This window comes from Anas acuta, chromosome 4 (genome assembly GCF_963932015.1).
Source record: "Anas acuta chromosome 4, bAnaAcu1.1, whole genome shotgun sequence".
NCBI lineage: Eukaryota > Metazoa > Chordata > Aves > Anseriformes > Anatidae > Anas > Anas acuta.
In genome coordinates this window covers 49,508,039-49,528,899 of record NC_088982.1, presented here as the reverse complement: position 1 = coordinate 49,528,899, position 20,861 = coordinate 49,508,039, and the positions used below count along the sequence as shown (strand labels likewise).

General features: G+C 33.4%; 1 protein-coding gene across 3 annotated transcripts in view; it reads left to right on the top strand.

Annotated features, from left to right (window-relative positions):
* Positions 1–16,998, top strand: part of SPOCK3 (SPARC (osteonectin), cwcv and kazal like domains proteoglycan 3) — a 190,791-nt gene extending 173,793 nt beyond the window's left edge. For all 3 annotated transcript variants that reach the window (XM_068681178.1, XM_068681177.1, XM_068681179.1), the window contains 4 exons: positions 6,120–6,341; positions 12,892–12,954; positions 14,164–14,301; positions 15,255–16,998. In XM_068681178.1, the coding sequence (XP_068537279.1) occupies positions 6,120–6,341; positions 12,892–12,954; positions 14,164–14,301; positions 15,255–15,427 (596 nt within the window). In that variant the 3' untranslated portion in view covers positions 15,428–16,998. The remainder of the gene's footprint in view (positions 1–6,119; positions 6,342–12,891; positions 12,955–14,163; positions 14,302–15,254) is intronic.
* The last annotated feature ends 3,863 nt before the right edge of the window (positions 16,999–20,861 follow it).

The window sequence follows — 20,861 nt, the reverse complement described above, 5'->3', positions numbered from 1 at the left end:
TAATAATTTTGTGTGATAAAACTCTAGGGAATTAATTCATCAAATGCAAAGCACAAAAATACCACAAGTCCCATAAGTATTCCTGTTAACAGGCAGTCTATTTCTGAAGAATACTTGTGTTCCTTGTGTTAAGAGATGAAGGACCAGAGGCTACTGATAATAAAGAATCTTCTTATGTCTTGGTAATAGTATGATTATTTGGATTCAAATACACTAATAATTTTGTAAATAATAGAAAAAAATATGTGTGAAAGAACATTACTTGCAAATGGCTTGTCTAAAATTAGTATGGAGAGATACTATTACACTGGAATTGTCAAATATCCATATAAGCTCAAAGCAAGAAAAGACTAATTCTATATAGAAAAGTGTAAATAAAATCAATAATTTCAGATATTAATTGGAGGTTTTTACTTCGTTCTGACTATCTGAAGTTCCTGATTTAAGAAGAGACATGATATAGCTGACATTATACAGAGATAAATTACATTTCCCTGGTTGTCTTTACTGAAGCGTATATAGAAGCCCCAATGTACAGACTGAACTGGTAAACAGAACAGTAAACTATTGCTTACTGCTCTCTGTAGTCTCCCATACAGTCACTGAATAGTTTTAAGAGATAAAAAAAAGTGTAGTTTTAAACATCATTTTTAATGTCTTGAAAATCCTGACTTACTGAGAATTTGGCTTCTTTCAGAGATTATCTCAGACAGTGTCCAATATCCTCTACCAGAAAGTTTTACAGGCTGGCAGACTGAATCATACTATCTGAGCTGCAGTCACCTTTTCTGGAAGGAAAAGTCATTTCTTCTAATGACTATCTGAATTTTCAGGTTAGCATACTCAGAAGTACATATGAGCAGGATTTTTAAATTAATCCACCTTCACCTAAATTAAGAATTTGAATGAACTAAACTTGTATTGTTGTCTGACATTTATTTCAACTCTGTCTTTTGTACAGAATTATCTTTGTACACAATGAAACATCCATAGATGCTTATTTGTAGCATTTTATTTTAATTCTCCCTTCTCAAATATCTTTTCCTTAACAATCACTTCACTAATAAAATGGCCCACCTGATATGAGGTTCCACAGAATACATTTAATCCATGATGTCAACCTGTTACCAAACTGGTAATGTCGGTTTTTGTTTGTTTGTTTGCTTGTTTGTTTTTCCCCCTGGAGAAGGAGAGACTTCAGGATGCAACCTTTCACAAATGTGTAAGGGACTTTGCAGCTGTGTTCTATTTCTTTCCCATCCACAGTTTGATGCAAAATGAGAGTCAGTTTTCCTAGGTATATCATAAGACCTTTGGTACTTTCCCCATGTTTTGCATTAATCCTTGCTCTACTCCTATCTGTGTAATCACAGTGAGGTGACAGAGTACTATGCCTCATGCTATCTCTTGGGCTAGTATGGAGCCGGATGACTCTCAGCTAGATCAGCATTTCAGTGAGCAGCAAATGTGACAGAAAGCATTCGCATCTGTTTAATCATCCCCAAAGCTTAGTCCTTCTAGCTCTAGTCTGTCCTGATAAAACTACATTGGGAAAGAAAAGTTTTTTCCCAGCTTTTGCATTGTAGGCCTCAGCTGTGAGATTTTGTTAACTGAAAGTTTTCTAATAACCAAGATGGTAGACAAATCCATCACAAGTGCAACACCTTTTATCTGTGCAACTTGCAAGCTGAACAAGTAAAGGCTATCATCTAGATGGCAGTTTGCACTCTAGCACAGAGTGCATGTGTGTTTATTCACATGTGATTTGTCAGTGCCTTTCATTATGCTCTACACTGAGCTGATAGCAGAAAGACTCACACTGTTTACTTCTCTTGTATATTTTATAAATAATTTTTACATAATACAGTGTGTGAAATGTATGTATATATGCTATTTCAATTTCCACGTAAATAATGACAAAATCTATCTTCCTCAATGTACACAAAGATGTACTAATTATGAGTGTAATAACCAAGCAAACAATATTTTTACCTTGAAAAGCATATTATGTTTACTAAGAGTTGAAATTCTCCCCTGAAAAATAATCAGAAACATAGGAGCACTTCTCTCAGTTCCTTTTGATGTAATGTTTTGAATGCTAATATGGAAGCCATGGATGAGGGGTGGGTTTCTCAATAATATTTCCCTTGGGACTGTTTTGGCTCATGAAGGAAGCTTATACTGATACTTCACATTTTCTAAATCAAGTTCTCTTGCAGTATATGCATTAGGTAAAATTCAGCTAAACCCTTAATACTTCTGTTCACTTTCACTGAGTTTCAACAATGTTCAGAAATAGCTGCATAAAGGCCCACTTCATTAGCATATATGGAAATAGATTTCACAAAAACAGATAAAATAAGAGAGAGAAAAAAATATTTCCCCTAAATCAGATATCTGAGCAGCAATTTTGCTCTCCTCAGTGTGATGTCATGGTACTTAACATCAACAGGAATGAACTGTTATCCTTTTACTGTATTAATTCTTTCCCTTTACTTTCATTTTGCTTTGTGTCACAACTGTGAAAAATGCATAAGAACAGTATTCTAGTTGGCTCTCAAATAATAATATATGTTGTCTATGATTTGGGGCAATTAATTTCTGAGTTCTGGGTCACCCGATGATAATGTCTCTCATGTCATAGAATCATAGAATGGTTTGGGTTGGAAGGGACCTTAAAGATCATCTAATTCCACCCCCACTGCCAAGGGCAGGGACATCTCCCACCAGACCAGGTTGCTCAAAGCCCCATCCAGCCTGGCCTTGAGCATCTCCAAGGGTGGGGCATCCACAGCTTCTCTGGGCAATCTGTTCTAGTGCCTCACCACCCTCACAGTAAATAATGTCTTCTAATCTAAATCTACTCTCTTTTAGTTTAAAACCATCATTCCTTGTCCTGATAGTACAGTCCCTGACAAAGAGTCCCTCTTCTGCTTTCTTGTAGGCCCTGTTTAGGTAATGGAAGGAAATGGTGTCAAAACATGTCAGCAGATATTTAGCTCTAGATATGTATTTAAGGGCTCTGCTAACTCTTTTTCTCAAGTATATCACCTTCAAGAGTGAGAGGTGTATTAATTTCTCAATAGGATAGTTGAGGAAGAAAGTCATTATGATTATCCTAAGTTTGGCCAATTACTTAAAGGTTCTCAAAGGTTGAACCAAAAACTTGACTTCAACACAGTTATCTCTTAACAGTGGGTTTTCAATACAGTAATCTCTTAACAGTGGGTTCTATGAACATGGAACTCAGGATAATGACCTTCATGTGTTTTCACCATTCTGGAGTAGGTGGACAATGTCTTTTTAAGTCCAACAAGGGTCATTTTTGTCTCTGTGAACACGTGACAGGCCTACCTCTGTAGTGCTTTACCAATTTTTACTTATTTCACCTAATATAATATTCGACCTAGATTTCTGACTTCCTTCACTACACTGCAATGATTGACAGTCAAGAAAATTTGTCTTGTTTCACTTCGCAAAATAAAAGCAGAGATGCTATTTTCTCTATTTAAAACACTAAATGCTACAGTTTGTAAATACCACAGAAGAGAAAGAATTTAAAAACAACAACTTTCAATTAAACAAAACAAAACAAAACACTGCTTTCAAGGTAAAGCATGATCAGTTTTTTAAGTGATTACATGATACAGTTATCTGGAAGAAAGCTAGACCCTGTAAACCACAATGCTTCCAGTACATGATACTATTTAATGGATAGGTTATCATAGCTTTAATATGAGTAAACTTTATTTTTCAGACTTGTAACTAACACAAAAAGGTTATTATATGAAATTTTTTTGTAAATCCAGTGAGACATCTCTACTAGACACTTTGTTAAAGTCTAAAACCTATGTAGAAAAGAGAAAATCTTGAGGAATGAGAATAGAAAATGAATTTCAATCAATAGATAATGCTAATTTATAAAATCAAGAAAAAAGTCACGAATAAACTATTATGCAGACATACAGTATCATTCCAACCATAATTTAGTGTTGCATGAAACCTTTGAAATGTTCAGTGGTCCTTCACTGTACTTCTGATCAATGTATTCTTCTTAGGGCAAAATTTGAACCAGACAAATATAGATAAAATAAGCAGAGTGTTCACTTGTTGTTATTTTCCTTAGAATAATTTATTAAACATATAACACCAGCTTCTAGTATCCTAGAAGATAACGTACTTAAGGATTTGAGCACTTCCAACAAGGACCACAAATACTGCATCTCAAGCTAGAAAGTGCTACCTCTTTCAGTAAACCCACACTTAAAATTCCACATGCTGGTATGCTCTTCTGTGCAATTATCTACTTTCATCCACAAGATCCATCCCTGAATGCACGTTTGAAGTGGCTTTTGTCTTACCTTTCATTCTAGCTTCCATTTATTCAGAAAAAAATCTGTCTTCTCCTCATGGTTGCTCTTTTTCTGCAACTTGTCTTAAAGTTTGGTGAGCTGGCTAGAATTCCAAAATCTGAAAAATTTTTTGAGCACAACAATAATTCCTCCCTTCATACAGGTACACAAAAGCCAGGATAGAAAAGAGTATGTTTGATATCAAACCCTTTCTGAATGGTGGATGATCTGTAGCTGAAAGCATGACTAGCAGAGGAAAGCAAAGTACCTGAGAAGTGTTAAGAGGCCTTCAGGAACAGAGCCTTAGAGGTAATTAATGTTATACTGAACATTCATCCTTAGAAAAAATGTTTTAAGGTGGAGGAACCTTCCAGGATTTTTCAAATCAGAAACACTTGTTAAATAATTTCAATGTCTTTTACAGATAAAGATGAAAAATACATGCGCTAGTATGTCCTTATCCATTCAGCCTGGTCCCATCTGTCTCTGCTCTTCATAATCCACATGAAAATAATTTGTTTTGTTTAGTGAGCTTTGGTTGAATGCTAGACAGTGTTTTTACATTGTGGTAAACACATCAAAAAGATCAATACTGAAGGGATTCTTTAAGGGATTTTTTTTTTCCTCCTGTCAAGCAGAAATAATATATGCAACAGGAAGCAAGATTAACTTAAGCAAAAGGCATCGTTAATTTAGGATTCCTGGGGACAGGGAGTTTATGTGGTTGTCTTAGAACTAAGACTAAGGAAAGCAGGCTTGATTTTAGCAGTAGTAGAAGCTGGGAATTCATATGTACTAATTGGAACTCTCATGTCAACTTTTCTACAGCCATAATCATGTGTCTCATTTTTTAACTGCTCATTTTAGCTGGAAACCTATTCTAGTAGAGTAATATTCAATATTTTAGTAGTATTAGTAGTATTCAGTAAGCACTAAATCTTGTTTTGTATTAGGGTATATATTCAACTGCTTGTCCACATGCACCATAAGCACATGAACAGGAAAAAAATGTGTGTTTTACATACAGTTTTATCTGCATGTGTGAGAGACCTGGCAGTTTATGAATTTCCCTTCCATGTCCATATACAAGTCTGCTTGTACTTTACAGTTGGTGCAGGACATGAGATCTGAGATCTGCCTACAGGGATAATTAATTCAGCCTGTTCCTCTTGGTCCATTTACCAAGGAACAATTTAAGGAAGATGCAAGCTGTTTGAGTAGATCTGATACTGGCAGGAGGCAGCTCTTATTGGTCACCTTGTCCATGGTCTCCTGAGATGTGCAGTACATCAGGTAAAGATAAAAGGAAGAAAAAGGTGGAGTCCAGTGAGTTAGTTGGGATTCATTCTTTTCTTAGTTCTGTATACATTGCAAGCCACTTAAGTGTCGCTCCACTCTCCTGATTTATAATATCACTAAATTTCCTCAACATAATTATTTTCCAGAAAATCATAGTGGATCGTTTATTACTGTACATAATATGTGTGCTATAGGCATAATGTTTGACAAGAAGACTCGTATTTCTAAACACTTGGAGACTGATAGTAAAATTAATTTTAAGCAGGTTAATTTAATGATTTTTTTTTAATAAAGCTGACATATAATTTATACACAGTATTTCAATAGCGTGCACTGCCTATGTACTCTAACTATGTACCACTGAAGCAATTTCCATGATACAGCATTCTTTTATGGTGGCTGAGCTCAGCACATGCTTTGTCTTTCCTGTTATCTGCTTTTTAATTTTTTTATTTTTTTGCCTCCTAGGATTTGATACCAGCATTTTGCCAATTTGCAAAGACTCCCTTGGCTGGATGTTTAATAGGCTTGATACAAACTATGACCTGTTGTTGGACCAGTCAGAACTTGGAAGTATTTACCTTGACAAGAATGAACCATGCACAAGGGCATTCTTCAATTCTTGTGACACATACAAGGACACTTTGATATCTAACAATGAGTGGTGCTACTGCTTCCAAAGACAGCAAGGTAAAAGATGGGAACAACCTGCATATGTATGTGACTGATCTTTTAGTAGTGCTCTATCTTTTTCTTAACATAGTAAGATTATTACAGTGAACTACAAGCTTTTAAATGATGTATGATGAATCTTTGTAAAGGTTTATAATCTACCTTGAATACCTAACAAGAAGTAAAAAACAAACAAACAAAAAACACAAGTTAAATGAAAAGCTAGCTCGAAAATCAGAGATTCTAAATAAAGTGTAAAACAGTGGCTAAAGCTTTTTGAGCAATATTGCTTTTCATGCCAACTTTCAGTAAGTATGCAGAGGAAGGAGATCAAAATAAAGAACAACATTACTTTTATGTTATTTTTTTTTGCCTATCTACTTTGCTTATATTGTAAAATAAGCCTTTTTATTGCTAAAATAGGACATCATAATGTTCCATTTTGTAAACCTATTAAAATAACTGAATTAACATTATGATAAAAAAAAAAAAAAAAATCAGTCATTTAGACCTAAAACTACTTGAGTTTTTCTGCCTGGATGAATCTCCAGCAAATGTCCTGACATGATTCAGTTAAACAAATTAACAAAACATATAAGCATTATTTTTCTGAGGATCATATACCAATTTTAGATCTAGGTGAGTCATAGCATTAATTATATATTCAAACTAGTAGTAATGAATTAAACAATTTCCTCATCAAATATTGGCTGAAACTAGACAGAATTGCCAATTTTTCTTACTAACATGAGAGAGATTTTCAAAGGAATAAATCAGGACCAAAGTTCTTCTGATACTCAGTAGAGGTGATAAGACTGATTTGGTAGTAAGTTTCAAAGTCAGCTCAGCCTATTTGAAAATTTTAATCTAATTTTTTGAATCTCACTTGTGACATTAAAACTTTCACAATAAATCTCCGTTATCACTCAATATTTATGGTTTGTCTCTGATTTCTGTGGAAATAAAGATTTTTATCATGCTACACCATCTGTAAATCTGAACAAAAATAAATCTGTACTTCCCCAGGTATATACTAACTGCCTTCTTTTATGTGGTAATTTTGCTTTTTAAAAGTTAACATTTAATCTTTTAACACACCTCCATTATTTTATAGTAGCACAATATTTTGGCTTTTATTTTTATAAGCAGTGTACAGCTACCAGAATTAGTCAATAAAACATTATCCAAGCAAATTTGTTTTTAAAGTAAAGAACATAATGTGTTTTGTTTGGTTGTCTTTTTAAAACAAACAAACAAAAACAGCCCACAATCATTTCAGCCTCATAAACACCCTTTTTCTTTGGAGGACAACATACCTCTTGTCAATCGTCAAAGACATAAAATGTTTAATACAGACCAGGGTTCTAATACCAGTTGGCTGTTCTACCTGATCCCTGCAATGTGTGTACAGTATATCCACGATTTTAAGAAAACACTTCCATAAATTAGCTTCAACTAATTTTACATTATTTTCTTGTCTAAAATACCTTCTCAAGTGTACTGCTACAATCTGATGGTGGTATAAAGCCTGATCTAAACACTACTGGATTATGTTAATGGTACTTCAGCAGCTAAAAAAAAAAAATAGAACAATGCTACTAGTGACACCAACTCTCCACATTGCAGAATCCAAAATTGTCAAGCTTTTCCTTACTTCTCTCTTATTTCCTCCATCTGGCCCATCATATTGTAATATGGTGCTGATATAAAACAGATTAGATAACTTTTGAAACCACAGTGTGGCTGAGTGTGTAGTGAAGAAGTATCATCAATGTTGTAAATAAAGCGAAATCTTATTCGTTGTCAAGTCCTGGCAGTCTTTGCACATTAAACATGAGCTCCATCCCTCTGAATTAACACTGTCAACAAAATCTTTTATTTTATTTTATTTTTATTTTTGAAGGTGTAAAGAGAGAAAATGCTTATAGTCTTCTTTTGTTATTTCTTGTTTTCTTGCATAAGTGTCCAACTTCTTGCACAACTGTCAAACTTCCTAGTATGTGTGACCCACTGAATTCCCTAATCATAATTGTAGCATTCTGCTAAATCTTTTAATATCTTCATATTTGGCTTTTACTTAATTGAATAATCTAAATAAGGTCTTCAACAAGACCTTTGCTGTAAATCACAAAGTGGCTAGGTATAGAAATTATAGAAATTCTTTCTGATGTACACTAAAATAACTTGATATTAAAAAAAAGCTTCAGGTCATGTAGACAGCTATCTGTATTCATCAAACATTGTAGGTGTTTTCTCAGCAGATACACAGTTTTATTAGAAATGCTGTTAATTAACCAGGTTCAAAGTGAATACAAAGTTTTAATCAACAATATATATAATAGGGGGGTATAAATTATATTATGCTATTTTTAAAATACGTTTTTTATTTGGTGAAGTCGTCATCTGAAAAGACATCTTACTCTTTAGTTTTAGCTTACCAGATCAATACTGTCAGTACCAGACAATTATTTGATCTCTTCTTCATTCTTTCTTTTTGCTTTAGGTTTCTTGTAATGAGTTAAGAGTATACTAGACCCTTACTGCACATTACTCCCAACTTCTCGTCAATACAAGCAATTTCTTAAAATAGTCAAATCACATCTGTCTTGCTCAAAAAATCTCCCAGTAGCAACAGTTGCACCTTGACTGATGCTTAAATTCTTACTTAGGTCTCAGTGGTGCTCATTGCATTTTTTCTTGGCCTTCTTCTCTAAGTGTAGTTTAGCATTTCTGAGGTATATCCCAAACACTATAATGCATTTCTGCAATACTTCAGAATTTGCACTTTGCCAGTGCTCTGCTGTCTTCCTGTATGATTTGGTCTGTGTTGCCCTCTAGTTCCACCTACAAATTGTGCAAGTGCTTCAGAACTTATTTTCTAAGGTCTTTGATGCTAGCTTAACACTTCAGTGCTTATCTAAATGCTGAGGCACTTGCTCTGTTGGCCTTTTTGTAGGTTGAATTTCTTTCTGTCAGTACTTCATCATTATTACAGCCTTGTTTTTGTTGCCTCACTGCTTGAAAATAAAGTAGGAGAGTACCCAATTTTACCAGGAATATTAATGCTTAGAACATAAGCATCTCTTTATTGCAGGCCTCTGCATGTATCTGTTAATCTAGCATTTCTCTGGATGCCTTTTTCCTATAGGTTTTTCTGTCTATCAGGGATGAAAGACAACTTAATGACTTCGAAACTAGTTCATCTTGCAGAATAATGATAATTATTGTGATTTGTATTTGTTACATCAGTCTCTTGAGACCACAGGGCATTATATACGATTACAGATGGTTCTAAAGGTGTAATGTGTCTTGCTACATAACTGAAGTTCCCAGGAAGATTTATTGAAGTGCAGTATTGACTGCTTCAAATCCCTATAACTAGAACCTCTATTGTCCTAGAACAATTATAAATACTTGACACTGAGCAGAGGCAAGACATAACATGGCAGCCTTATCTGCAGTAGAACATACGTCAAAAACTAGGGGATCTGCCAAATATTATCTACTTGATAGATGGAAAATCACTGTTTTGTAATTTAATAAGATGGAGCATCTGTGAAAGCTGGAGACCCACATTGTGAGTACCAATTCCTTGAGGCATTTCTCTTAAAAATTCCAGATACTCTTTGTCAAATCTACCAATTTTACTCCCGTTGCTCTCTTAATGTGCCTCTTTTTGGTAAACCAAAGCTTAATCATACAAGCCTTGCATCACCTCTTGACACAACTGAATATTGATTTCTCAAGGGCAGGTATTAATAACATGGGATGCTCTGGTGTGCATCAATGCTTCAAGCACTGAAAAACTTCGGATGGCTGTTAAATGGTTCATGAATCACTCATAACAATGCAGTGATAATGTCAGAAATATAACTCCTGCCAGATTTGTTTAAGTAGAATTAAGGATGGAGATGATTGGGTATCTTATTCAGATTATCAGAAAGATTTTTCTGATGTCAGGATCGTTTCAGTCTCAAGGGAGACAATAACAATAATTTTTGTACAGAATAAGTCGTCTTACCTCCTTTAAAGGTTATCCAGTGATGCTGCCTTTGTATTGAAGTTCAAAAAAAAAAAAAATCCCAATCAGTTCCTGATTTTCCAAAATCAGGAACTGACTGGAAAATACAAATTATCATTTGGGGAGAGATGAAAAATTATATGCTATGGACCAAAATGAATTGTTTGAGCTTTCATCATGCCACTTTCTTATTAAGCATTGTTAAGAATTTTTTGCCACTTTTATTGTGAGAAGCAAAACTTAAATGTGAATCTCAAAGACTCTGTGAAGAATTTTAGTTAAGTAACTTTCTCATGTTGCATTGATACCATTTGATTAGTGGTGTTCCTGTTTCTAAGTATAGCAACAAAGATTTATAGCTGAAAATACAAGATTTTGTTTAGGCATAGACCATCATTTTTCCATTTAAATGATAGTGCTCATAAATGCAACTCTGTTTCTAAATCAAGATTTTTTTTTTTCATAGAACAAAATACATGTATTTTTCTTGCTAGACTAGTTCTTCTCCTTCAGCATATTTTCTTCGATAGATCCTTCTAGCCTGTGGTACTTCTGTGCATGAATGACTGCCATTATTTGATTTTAGGGTAATTGGAAATACTTTTTGTTTCAGAAATAATTGGTCGTTAGAATATTGTAAATACAGCTGTGTGGAAAACTAATACATTACTAAACACAAATAAAATCTTAACTCTTTAAATATCAGGAATGGCAGAAACCTTTGTTTTGAAAGGTGCTGAACATTTCTGGAATAATAGTGAGCGTGGTCATCATCAAAGTACTTCTTACACTAAGAAACGTATAACTTTATATAACTCCAGCAGATACTCAAAGAGTGAAAACACAATACCCACCTAACAGTGCCAGGTACTAGTTGTTTTGAAGGGGATGCACAGAAAATTTCCTTATTATCTGGAAAGACATTCCTTTAATTTTATTCTGGCACTAAGGCTCCTGTGAACAATATTTTGCCTTAACTCTAAAAACAATAATTATAGATTTAATGTGAAAAGCAAGTCTACTAGAGTTGAGGGCACTCTAAACTTTTATGTCTTTAAATGTATGAGCTATAGCATTTAAAACATAAAGCCAAAAGAAATTAACAGCCTGTTTTCAGTGAGGTGTTATTACTGTGTTCCAATTTCTGTTTATCTAGTTAGATAAGAGCTCATGAATAAAACCAAAGGCCTATTGGTATATCTATGCCAACCAAGAGGCTCTGTGTTCACTAGAAATATATTTTGATCCACAGTTACTCTACTTATTTGTAGTGTTTGAACATTCCCACAAGAAAAATATCCTCAGGTTTTATAACGTATTCTTGCCATTCCTGAACTTCTTTGTGCATCCTGTGCTTGTCCCAGCTACATCCTAAATTCTTTCTCATTTGACTAAATGATGAAGAATTCAGGAAAGGCTGATTTGAACTTTTACCTCTCAAGTGAGTTTTTTGCATTACACTACATAGTGACTGATTTCTGGTCTAAGTGTGTACTTAGTCAATAAGCTACACGAATCTTATTGATCCTTAGTAACATAAAGTAACATAGTTTTTTCCTGTGTACATGGACAAAAGTAATTTCAGAAGGCAACCTTGAGTTACTTGCATAGCAAAGATGTATTCTAAAGAACTGGTCTGCTAAAATGGAAAAATGAATGCAATATTCATAGCATGTCAGTTTTTAGTGAGTTGTTATCAGAATGTTGTCTGGGAACAGTGTAAGTTAAAGACACACGTGAATAGTATTACTTTTGATTCAGACTGTTACCACAAAAGCATCTCTCATTCTAATGTAGTACACTGTATTAGTGTTCAAAGATATATATATTTCCTTCCCATTCATGGGATATAGTCAGACTTGCTTTTATGCAGAGTAGAAAATTGAATTATTCAGAATTTAAATAAGCTATAGCTCTGAACAATGGAAAACTGAATTTTAATAACTTCTACATCTTACAGACATCTGAAGTCTGGTCAGTTTTAAACTTTGCAGAACGTAGGGCTTTGGACCTCAGGAGTTCTGTCTTTAATTACTGCAATAAAACCACAGTCTTGCAAATTTAAGTGGAGAAATTCTTATTTTATTAGTATAATATGTGAAGTACAAAACTTGAACATGACTTCTAACAAAGACAAAAGGGAAAGAATTGAAAGAGCCATCCCACTTCGAACAATGTTTGAGGCAAGCTTCAAAGTCACGCTTAGATCTCTGTAGACTGATCAAGCAGGGGATGATGGAGTTACTATTTCAGTCTAGCATTCTTTAGTCCTCCAGACTAGTAACCAGATGTTCAATTACAGATGAGTTAACTGGGAGTGGCCTTCTGCACAAATCCACGATGGTGATCTGTTTCATAATTTTGGAGTTGTAACAAGCTGGAGTAATTCTTTTCTTTCAGAGTTGTGACTACTAGTGCAGGATCTGTACCTCTCTTAAGATCAGCAGTTAGACAGACCTTAGAACATAGCAAACCATGAAAACCTCATCATATGTTTTCCTTCCTAGATACAGTGTAATCTGATCAACATTTTTCATGTCATTTTAGACCCACCTTGCCAGACAGAACTCAGCAACATTCAGAAGCAGCAAGGAGGAAAGAAGATCCTAGGTGAGCCATAGATCATTCTTTTGAAGGTTTTATTGCTTACATAAATAACCCTAGTGAAACAGCAACATAAAATCAATATTAATCCAACAAAGATAGACCACAGTAAATTCTAGCAACAAAATTTATGAAGTTTTTGAAAGCTATTAAACTTGGTTTTATTACCTTACCTACCAAAAGATATTACGTCTGTTCTATTATCCTAATAGAAGGTACGTTTTTACAGTTACAGAGGGGACAGTTTAACGCACTCCTAAATTAGTATATCTATTGATCTTTACCTGTAATATTCTTTAAGTAATTTAAATCTTTGTTGTGAATAAGTTTATGCTGTATTAATATTACTAAAATGTAGGGTAAATCTTCATTTTACCCTTTTAAACTGTATGAAAGCTGCAATAAAATGCTTGTCCCAAAGTAATCAAAACTGTATTTCTGCTAAGGATGGTTTCAAACAATAACTGTGCACTTCAAAATATTTTCAGATTTATGTTTTGTACATTGTCATTTGTCTAAATTTTGTTTCTTTCAAAAAGTTTCTGTTCCTTTCAAATGAGGAACCATGGACTCAGCCTTAGGAAAGTCACTGCCTCACTAAATAAGTTCATGATTGTGTCTCTAGTACTGTTGGTGTGGGACCATTTTAGCTTGGAGTCTAATTTGTGTAGGTATTATGTCTATAAAATGCAAATTTACTTTTTTTTTTTCACATTTGTTGTTGAGAAAATTACTGTGTTACACTACATTTATCTTCTGTGGTGGAATAAATATTAGTGGGTAACTTAACTTGTTATTATATATATATATATATATAATTTAAAAAAAAAAAAAAAAGCTACTAAGCCTAGTAGCAGATAGTTTGTTAGTCTGGGAAGCCTAATCCTTGTTATTCAGAGTTCTTTGCACTCCACTGATTATAGAATATCCCATTCAGAGTTGTGAGCTACGTCCCTTTCCCCAGCATGCAACAAAGATCTCAACTAAGACATTCAAGGAGTAAGGAAGGTGTATCAGAGGATCAATGAAAAATTTTAAGGAAGATTGTCCACTCTTTTCTTGAAGGCAGTCTAAGGCTTGTATCTGTCACTTGTAAACCAGTCAGTGCAGAATCTGGAATGAGGAAATAGCAAAAGGTAGTTATTTTCTGTTATGATTGTTACATTGGTCAAGGGGCAGTTATTAATATTCTTATTCAATATTTATATATCTCAGGGCAATATATCCCCATATGTGATGAAGATGGGTATTACAAACCAAGTCAGTGCCATGGAAGTGTAGGGCAGTGTTGGTGTGTTGACAGATATGGCAATGAGGTAACAGGATCCAGAACGAATGGTGCAGCAGAATGTGGTAAGTTATGAACTTTGCATGGACTTTGGTTTAAAGGTATTACTTTGATTTCCAACCAAGCTACATTTCTTCAGTAAGAACAAGCATGGGATGCAACTACATTAATTTTATGTAAATATAATCTGTGATTTTTATTACTTCATTATTTTTTTGAAACTCATATTACTGTGTCAGCTATTAATAGACCTCATATATGGGCTTGGCATAGTGTATATAAACCTAGGGAAAACTAATTATCTAGAGTAGCATTATACAAGTCCAAGAATGCTTGATGAAATCCCTTTGGGTAATTAGTATGCTAGTTAATTCAATTTGACATTTTTTTCAGTTTGTTTGAAGGAATTGCCAAAAGTTCCTAGCACACCAAGTCTTCCCAATGCCCTATGACTTCCAGGAACTCCCAAGTCACCATTATTTTATGTCCCAGACATCAAAAATGGCAATAAAATATTTTTCTTTGCATTACTCGTTTTCCTTTCCTTTGCAACAGAAGAACATAGCCTGAAACACAGGGTAGATTTAACGCAGTATTTGGTGTACCTTTCAGGCCAATTTTCCATCTAATCCAGGATACTTTCTGAATAAATGTACAGTTCTAGATATTTAAAGATAATATGTATGAAACTGAATGGTGTACTAGTCCTTATTGTGAACTGTAAGTTGGTCTTAAATCTCTTTGAGTGTTTCCGGCACTAATTATAGTTCCACAAACCCATAAAATTCATCTCCTTTTCTTAACATTGAAAAATTCATCCCTACTGAAGTGGGTTTCTTTTAAGACAAAAGATTATTAATGTTGTTTAAGTTCAATGTTTAGTTTAAAATAAGTAATTTTCTTGAAATTAAATTTTCTTCTGTATCTTTTACATATTACACTATAAATATGATATATATTGTATTAGCAATAATTTAGTGTATTTTGTGTCTTTTGTATAACTATCATACCTTTTTAGCCATTGATTTAGAGACTTCAGGTGATTTTGCCTCTGGTGATTTCCATGACTGGACAGATGATGAAGATGATGAAGATGAAATAATGAATGATGAAGATGAAATTGAAGATGATGATGAAGACGAAGGAGATGATGATGTAGATGATGACGATGATCATGATGGATATATTTGATTATATTGGGAGGGTCAATGAATTGTTCCTTTCTAAAATTCACAAGATGACATTTCATAAAAGCCCTTTGCTCTTCAAGATCAAAAGGATTCTAACAAATGTGTATATTTTGTATGATTATTTCAAACATTGCAGCTGGAGTCATAGACTTTTTTTTTGTTTAAATAAGAAATATTACGTGCTTTTGAGTTTTTAAATGCCTTTGCGCTGAAGAAAATGCATTGGAAATGTAGTCAGAAGAAGGAAATGTTCTGTGCTACTGAACATATAAATGTGCAAAACACACTATAAAAACAACCAGTCTTTTTAAAACTTACATGAAAAGTTATTTGCCCATACTTGGAATTGTGTGTCCTCTTCAGGACAAATAATGTAACTTAACTTTACTTTTGTCAGGCCCTGCAGGCTTTGCAAATTGCCTGTTTAATACATCAAAATATATTATTGTAGAAAAACTCCGTTGCACAAGTAGCATCTTACCAGCCTTTAATTAACCAAAGGTATGGAGAAAAATTAACAGAAGGGAAAAATGAAGCAAAGTCCTTGTTTGTGTTTGCATTTGTAGTTATTTTATTTTTATTTTTATTTTTTTTTATATGAAGTGGCTAGGTTATTGAAAGGGTTTTTCTAAAGCAGTAGCATGGACAAGCACCAACTCTGTAAATCTAACATTTTCTTATCCTTCCTTCATTTTTTTTTCTTTCTTTCATGTCAAAGTCATGTAGACTTTATTGTTATTTACTCAAACATCACTTCGCCCACTGTTGTTTCTCTGTATTTCTCTCTAATCAGATTACTATAAAGTATTTTACATGGGGAAAAAATGCTTAAAATTGTATCACCTTTATACATGACTGTAAGTCAGAGTACTGACACTTGCCCCCAGAATAGTTTTTAAGAAGTGTATAATTATACTTTTTATTTTCTTAATTCAGGAAATGGTTTTGCATCTTTATCTAAATTCATGTTGTTTTCTGTTACTAGTGCAGAAACTTAGAGAACGTATTGTAAAGGTGCCTTGCAAAATAGAGATAGAGAGGTTTTAGCATGCATACCAGTATAGGATGTTAGGCAAATAGCTAAACACACCCAGTTACCAAATTAATACCAGTATAGTTACTGCTGCTGGAATGAAGAAAATGGATTTTTTTTTTTTCTGTTGTTATGTTATATTGTTATACCACGTGGACTAGATTATAATTATTGTGTAGAGTAGCATTTAAGATTTGACTGTAGAGAAAATTTCTTTAATCACTGTATTTATGTTAGCATGTTAATTAACTGTGTAGACATTCTGGGACTCCACCATCTCCATTCATATCATATCTATTGCTTTCTTTCCACAATAAAGTTGACATGACCTGTATAATGTAATACTACAGGTTGTATAATTTCAAAACTGGATCGCTGGCTTCCCATCATTAATTAGAAGGAAAATCAGTTTATTTGAATTAATTTCTACACATTAAATACTAGATTTAATGTTTATCCTATGTAATATTGAAAAGTATAATGCGTTTTCTTTTTTACTGTTTCTGTATAGTTTGCAAAATAAAGACTCTTGTAACCAACTTTCTGCCAGCATAGCCCATCATTTTGACTTTTTTCAAGGTCTGAAATTTTGAAACAGGAAGAATTCATGCTTCAGTTACATTTCACCTACAAAAATGTGTATTTTTTTGTATTAAAACCATTTATCAATATTTTATTTCCAGTAAATAATTTTGGATTAAGGCAAAACCCATAAGGAAAATTTATTTTTCTGTATTTTCCTGTACATTTATTATGTATTTCTGTGACATTGTCTTCATTACATAGTGAAGGGAGACATACTTCCTTTCAAACTAATTCATAATTCGTGGGGCATAGTTGTATTATTTTCTTAAATAGAAGTAGTTAAGAGTTTACCATTCTGATACAATGGGACAGTTTCTTATGGTTGAAATTAACTGATATATAAATTGATTTTAAATAAAGAATCTAAAGATAAAATGTTGTCATTATTGGCTGATGTAACAAATACTCTTTTTTTTTTCCTTTTCCGTTGTGACAAATGGTCAGTAGCTGACAAAGTTAAAATGCATTTCATTAAAACCTGTGACTTAGGGAATTAAGGTATGAAAAGAGAACTCATAATTTATTTAGCCTATTGGGATTACAGTACAAAGACCTTTTAAAGTGAACTGTCATGCAGAAGAGCCTGAAAGAGGTTTGTATTCCTTCTTTCCTGAAAATTCCTCGTTGAACTGGAAGAGGAGGACGGGCTTGGATTTTAGTCCTTGTGTATGACAGCTACCTATCACAGAAGTCAGAAATAAGTCTAGATAGCTAAACTTATTAGAGAACAGTGACAGTGAAGATTCAGGGTCATTCGAAATTGTTTCTCATTCGTGAGGAAAAGCTAGAGAAGAGGTTACTAATGTGAGACTTCCTTTGAAAATGTAGGTAAGTGTGGATCGATATTTTGGAGCTGGATTTGCTTTCATGGTACCAAATGAATTGGGAGCTACTGCACTGCAGCATTAAAGAAATGCATGAAATCAGGAGCAAATAGAACAAATGAAGGCAATGCCTTCATTTAAAAATATAAAATAAAAATATAAAATAATGACATTAATATGCCATTCAAAAGCTTCTTTCCATCATATCCAAGAATTTGCACCGTGTATCCCCACAGGTACAATCAGGCAGAAGGCAATACAGAATCCTTGATTTTAAAACTTCCTCATTTTTATGGTGTCACTGTCATTTTCTTGATCTTACAGCTGTGCACAAATATATTATAAATATGCAAAGATATGGATATAAATTTGGAGATTTTACAGACAGTGATTAATCTTTGTACTTAACTGAGAATATATGAAAATGTAATTCCCATATTCAATGAAAAATAAGGAATACTGCATTCCGTTAAATTAATTATTATATAATCTCTGAAGGAAATATTTTTTTCAGGTCAAGCCATATAGATGTGCTTAGTTTAGAACCAAAGGAATTAGTGTCATTAGCTTGCTTCTGTAAAAACTAGGTTATTGTACAACACTGAGGAAGTTGGAATAAAATGACAGTAGAAAAAATTTTACTTGCTTTTTACACATGGACAAGAACTGTATTTTTATAAGTATGAAAGAGTCAAGTGCCCAGGTGGAATAATGAAATTATAACAGAAAGTGGATTATTTTTATGTTTTATAGGAAAGTTTAAAAATGTTTGTTTTTACAGGGTTTCTTCATTAGAAGTATATATATATAAAATTACTATTATTTTTTTTAATTGTATTTAGAGCTGCTGCAGCACAAGCTTACTTGAAATAAAGTAATCATTTTTAGTGTTTTTCTACCAATCTAAATATAGAAGTTGCAAATTGTCCACAAGTGTCCACAATTTTATTTCATCTGGTTCACTAAGTACTTTGTCACCAAATTTTCATTTGAAGAAACAGATCCAAATATACATGAAGAACAATTGGAATTGGTAATGAAGAATCTCCAGCTTAAGTAGTTAACTATTTTATACTTTATGATAAATCAGAAATTAAAAAATAAAAAATCCCACTCCTGAAGGTAATTACCATACTGTACATGCTGAAGTTATAGTGTAGCCCTTTGTTAATAGTAGAACTCCACTGACACGATGTGGTTGTGCTTGTTGCACAGGATGAGTGCATTTTGTTAACTTTTTAATTCAACTGATGCGATGGCAGTAGAAATGACTTTGTACTTAAGGAACTGGGGTGAGAACAGGAAAGAGTTTTGCCTACGCTAAAAGGTGACACCTCGCCTTGAATTTTTTGTTGTGTTCCAGATGCTAATTGAACTACATCCTGGAAAGGAGACTACCATACAACATCTGTCTGTCATCCTGAAGGTGAGTTTTACAAAATGTGTGTGCCTATTTTGATAAAGATTTATATTGGATAAAGCAGTGTGGTTTATATCTCTTCTCGAGCTTTCCATATCAATCCACAGAAAATTTTGATTAAAATTTCAGAGAATGGTATCTACAAATCTGTCATGCCTGTAAATAGGGTAGTTTATTTTTTCTCAAGTTAGTTGAAATCTATCAGTTAAAATACAGATGGACAGAGAGATGACACCATGTCCCTGTCTACCGATAGCATTTAGTACCATTCACGGCTGCTTTGTGAACTACCAACATTCTTGCCAGCAAACTGCAGTCTCCTGAATTAAAACAAACAATCAAACAAACAAAAACACATCACTAATTTGCTATTGTTATTGTTATGAACAGAATACTGTTCATGAGGCAAATGCAGTTTAAAAGATCTGTCAAAACATTTTTAAAAGATTTGTCATTGAAGGTGTTCCATAGGTCTTTTTAGCATCAGATTAGCATCAGATACCTGTTTTTAGGAATACCCTCAAATTCCTTTCCCATTTCATAGTTTGTTTACATAACATGCTTACCTGATGACAGTTTTTGGTGAGGTTGGATTGCCTGTTGGACTTAGTCCAGAGGAAACTGGATCTCTTCTACTGTACAGTAACACTTCTGTTACTGTATGTCCATGTGCCTGAGGGGGCTGGAGGGCCATGCTAAAATTTATGTGGTTTGAAGTGGTGAAGTACTGATTAAAAGAATAATTGACATATTTTTTTTCAAAGCTAGCGAAGATTACTGATGCTTTCTTTCAAAAAAAAAAAAAAAATAGCTCTTTAGTAAGAGTCTATTTTTGCAGCCATGGCGCTACATTTTTTTTGTTATTGGTAGAGAATAATGCAGTTATCTAACAGCATGTGATAATTAATAATTGATTGTTTTGGAATAGCATACAAAACATCTTTGGGGCTCAGTTAGTTTTACTTCACTTCTCTATGTTCCTTAGTGCTGCCCTGGTGATAAGCAACTGAAACAAGAAAAAAAAATTAAGAAAAAAAGAAAAGAAAAAAAGAAAAAAAAATCTGTATTTTTACAGATTTTTTAATCTGTATTAAAAAAATCTTAAAGATCTGTATCTTTAAGAAAAAAAATCTGTATTTTGTTGAAGTTCTTTATCTGTTTGCTAGTGTAAATATTAATTCTTGATGAGAAAAAAAACCACAGATGATGTTGAAGTTGTCACAAATATAAATTCAAGCCAAATCTCCCAAAGCAAAACATGATTATAAAAACACTGTTGGATCATATGAGGTATACTTTTTTTTTTTTTTTCAGTCACCAAGGATGAAATAGTTAAAAACTAAGAATACTTATTGTTCTGTGGCAACTACTTGGCAAGTAGAGTTGTACATATATGTAAGTGTATGTATTTGTTTTGGGTTGGGCAGTTTTCATGTTTGTTCAGCATGATGAAAAAATTTGTACAAAGTTAATGGCACTGGGCTGTGCCGTCATTGCAATTAATTGACCAAATGGATGCTACAAGTTTATATGTTAGTGTAAATTCAAATGAGAGGATGGACTATGCAAAGTG